General features: G+C 42.0%; 1 protein-coding gene across 1 annotated transcript; it reads right to left on the bottom strand.

Moving 5' to 3' along the window:
- Positions 1-330: 330 nt before the first annotated feature.
- On the bottom strand, positions 331-2,187 carry LOC142178494 (uncharacterized). Its single transcript, XM_075248114.1, has 2 exons — positions 1,606-2,187; positions 331-630 (listed from the first exon to the last, which is right to left on the bottom strand). Exons 1-2 carry the CDS (start codon positions 2,185-2,187, stop codon positions 331-333), a joined length of 882 nt encoding a protein of 293 aa, XP_075104215.1.
- Between the last annotated feature and the right edge of the window lie 837 nt (positions 2,188-3,024).

Raw genomic sequence — 3,024 nt, 5'->3', positions numbered from 1 at the left:
AACCATTATAACATCTGCCCCAGTTTCACTTTCAGGGGAACTTGGATTTTTGTTTTTGTGTGACCGAACCCCAGAGAGATGCTGCCTACATATCCTTTCGGAATCAAGTCGAACGTAGTTCAGGAAAAACATTTTGTTTTTTTTGTTTTTCATTTTTTTTCATTTTTTTATATATCATTCTTTTTTTTTACAAACGTCTTCGAGTTCCAAAGAGGGTAATGAAAGAAAGGTAACCAGCTCAAAGGGTTAACAAAGTATTGGTGTGTTTGGGGTAGCGAGAATAAAAAGCCTTCGTCATTCCAATCGGATAATGTTATTGCTGCAGAAGGATTAGACAGAGTACCTTTTGACTGCATCTGCATTTACAACTGTTGTAGGGTCATTTCCTCTAATGTCTCCCAGATACAATGCCCCTTTTGGCAACAATTTTCTGATAATGCATGGGTCTTTCCAGTTTGGAGCAAATTTTCCTTTTACTTCCTGATGATGGGGGAGAATATGCCTTAAGACGAGTTTCCCCACTTCAAAGTTTCTAGGCCGCACTTTCTTGTCGTAGTCACGCGCTATTCTTTGTTGATACAACTCCCCGTGGCAGACTGCTGTCATCCGCTTTTCGTCGATTAGGGTTAACTGTTCCAAATGGGTTTTGACCCACTCACTATCTTCAATTTCAGCTTCAACAATGATTCAGAGAGAAGTGATTTCAACTTCCGCGGGTATTACGGCTTTAGTGCCATAAACCAAAAGGTACGGGGTTGCTCCTACCGATGTGCGTACAGTAGTGCGATACCCCAACAGTGCAAATGGTAACCTTTCATGTCAATGCCTAGAACTTTGAATCATCTTTATCAACATCTTTTTGATGTTCTTTTTTGCTGCTTCGACGACACCATTGGCTTTGGGACAATAATGAGTAAAGTTCCGATGTGTTATCTTGAATTGTTCACATATCTCCCTCATCAAATGACTATTCAAATTTGCAGCATTTATCCGTAATGATAGTTGTAGGAATACCGAAATGGCAGATAAGGTTGGAATGCACGAAGTCTACTACAGCTTTCTTGGTGACAGACTTGAGAGTAATTGCTTCAACCCACTTTGTGAAGTAGTCGATAGCGACCAATATGAATCTATGTCCATTTGAATCTTTCGGCTCAATCGGCCAAATGACGTCCATGCCCCAGGAAACAAATGGCCAAGGTGCTAACATGGGATGCAGTTCTGTAGGCAGTGCATGAATCAAATCACCGTGCACCTGACATTGGTGACATTTTCGGACGAAACTGAAGCAGTCTTTTTCCATAGTCATCCAGTAATAACCGCTCGGAGGATTTTCTTTTCCAGAACATACATGTTCATGTGGGGTCCGCATAGTCCTGCACGCACTTCATACATGATCCTTCTAGCCTCTTCGGCGTCAACACATCTTAACAAGTTGAGATCCGGAATCCTTTTATACAAGACATCACCGCTCAAGAAGAAACCACTTGCATTCCGTCTAATGGTTCTCTTTTGGTCTCCACTGGCTTGCTCGTGGTATTCTTTAGTTTTCAGAAATCTTTTGATATCGTGATACCATGGCTGAATATTCGGTTCTGCCTCAACCGTATTATAGTAACCGTGCCTTTCCCGGATTTGGATTTCTAATGGATCAATATGGGCATTGCCTGGGTATGGCAGCATCGAAGCCAAAATAGCAAGTGCATCGGCCAGTTCATTATGATAATAAGGGATGTACCTAAACTCTATTGACTTGAATTGCCTGCTAATATCTTCCTCATGTTGCATGTAGGGAATAAGTTTGACATCTCGAGTCTCACATTCTCCTTGGGCTTGCCGTATAATCAGATTTGAATCTCCCATGATTAATAATTCTTCAACGTTTTGGTCGATTGCCATATTCATACCTATAATGCAGGCTTCATACTCGACAATGTTGTTTGTGAAGAAAAATCGAAGCCGGGCTGTGGCTGGATAATGTTGACCGGTGGGTGAGATCAAGATTGCCCCAATTCCAACACCTTTTGTATTAATGGCTCCATCAAAGAATATTTTCCAGGCATGGGTGTCTTCTAATGCTATCTCAACTGAATTTACCTCTTCATCCGGGAAGTAGGTGCTCAAAGGCTGGTATTCATCATTAACCAGGTTTTCAACCAAATGATCTGCTAAAGCCTGGGCTTTCATTGCCGTGCGGATGACGTAGACTATGTCAAATTCAGTGAGCAAGATCTGCCATTTTTCTAACCTCCCTGTGGGCATTGGTTTCTGTAATATGTATTTCAAAGGGTCTAACTGGGTGATGAGATAAGTGGTGTAGGCCAACAAGTAATGCCTAAGCTTCTGAGCGAACCAAGTTAGGGCGCAACAAGTTCTTTCCAACAGGGTATATTTGGCTTCATAACTTGTGAACTTTTTGCTCAGATAGTAGATTGCTTGTTCTTTCTTCTTGGTCACGTCATGTTGCCCGAGGACATATCCAAAAGAATTCTCCAAGACCATCAAATACAAGAACAAAGACTTTTCTAGTTCAAGTGGGACGAAGACTAGCGGGTTCGACAAGTATTCTTTGATTTTGCCAAAAGCTTCTTGGCACTCGTCTGTCCTTTTAATTGCTGCATCTTTCTTTAACAGCTTGAAGATGGGTTCACATGTAGACATCAACTGGGCAATGAATCGGCTGATGTAGTTCAATCTTCCCAGCAAGGTTATAACATCTTTCGTGGTTCTTGGAGGAGGCAGGTCTCAAATGGACTTTATCTTTGTTGGGTCTAACTTAATGCCCCTCTTGACTATGAATCCCAAGTGTTTGCCAGATGGAACCCTAAATGCACATTTGGCTGGGTTTAGCTTCAGATCATATTTACGCAGCCGCTCAAAGAAATTTCTCAAATCCCGAACATGGTCATCCTGGTCCTGGACTTGATGATAACGTCGTCCACATACACCTCTATCTCTTGGTGCACCATTTCATAAAAAATGGCAGTCATGGCCCTCATGTAGGTTGTCCCGGTGTTCTTCAGA

Source organism: Nicotiana tabacum, chromosome 3 (genome assembly GCF_000715075.1).
Source record: "Nicotiana tabacum cultivar K326 chromosome 3, ASM71507v2, whole genome shotgun sequence".
Classification (NCBI taxonomy): domain Eukaryota; kingdom Viridiplantae; phylum Streptophyta; class Magnoliopsida; order Solanales; family Solanaceae; genus Nicotiana; species Nicotiana tabacum.
The sequence above is the reverse complement of the archived record's forward strand: the minus strand, read 5'-3'. Positions and strand labels throughout refer to the sequence as shown.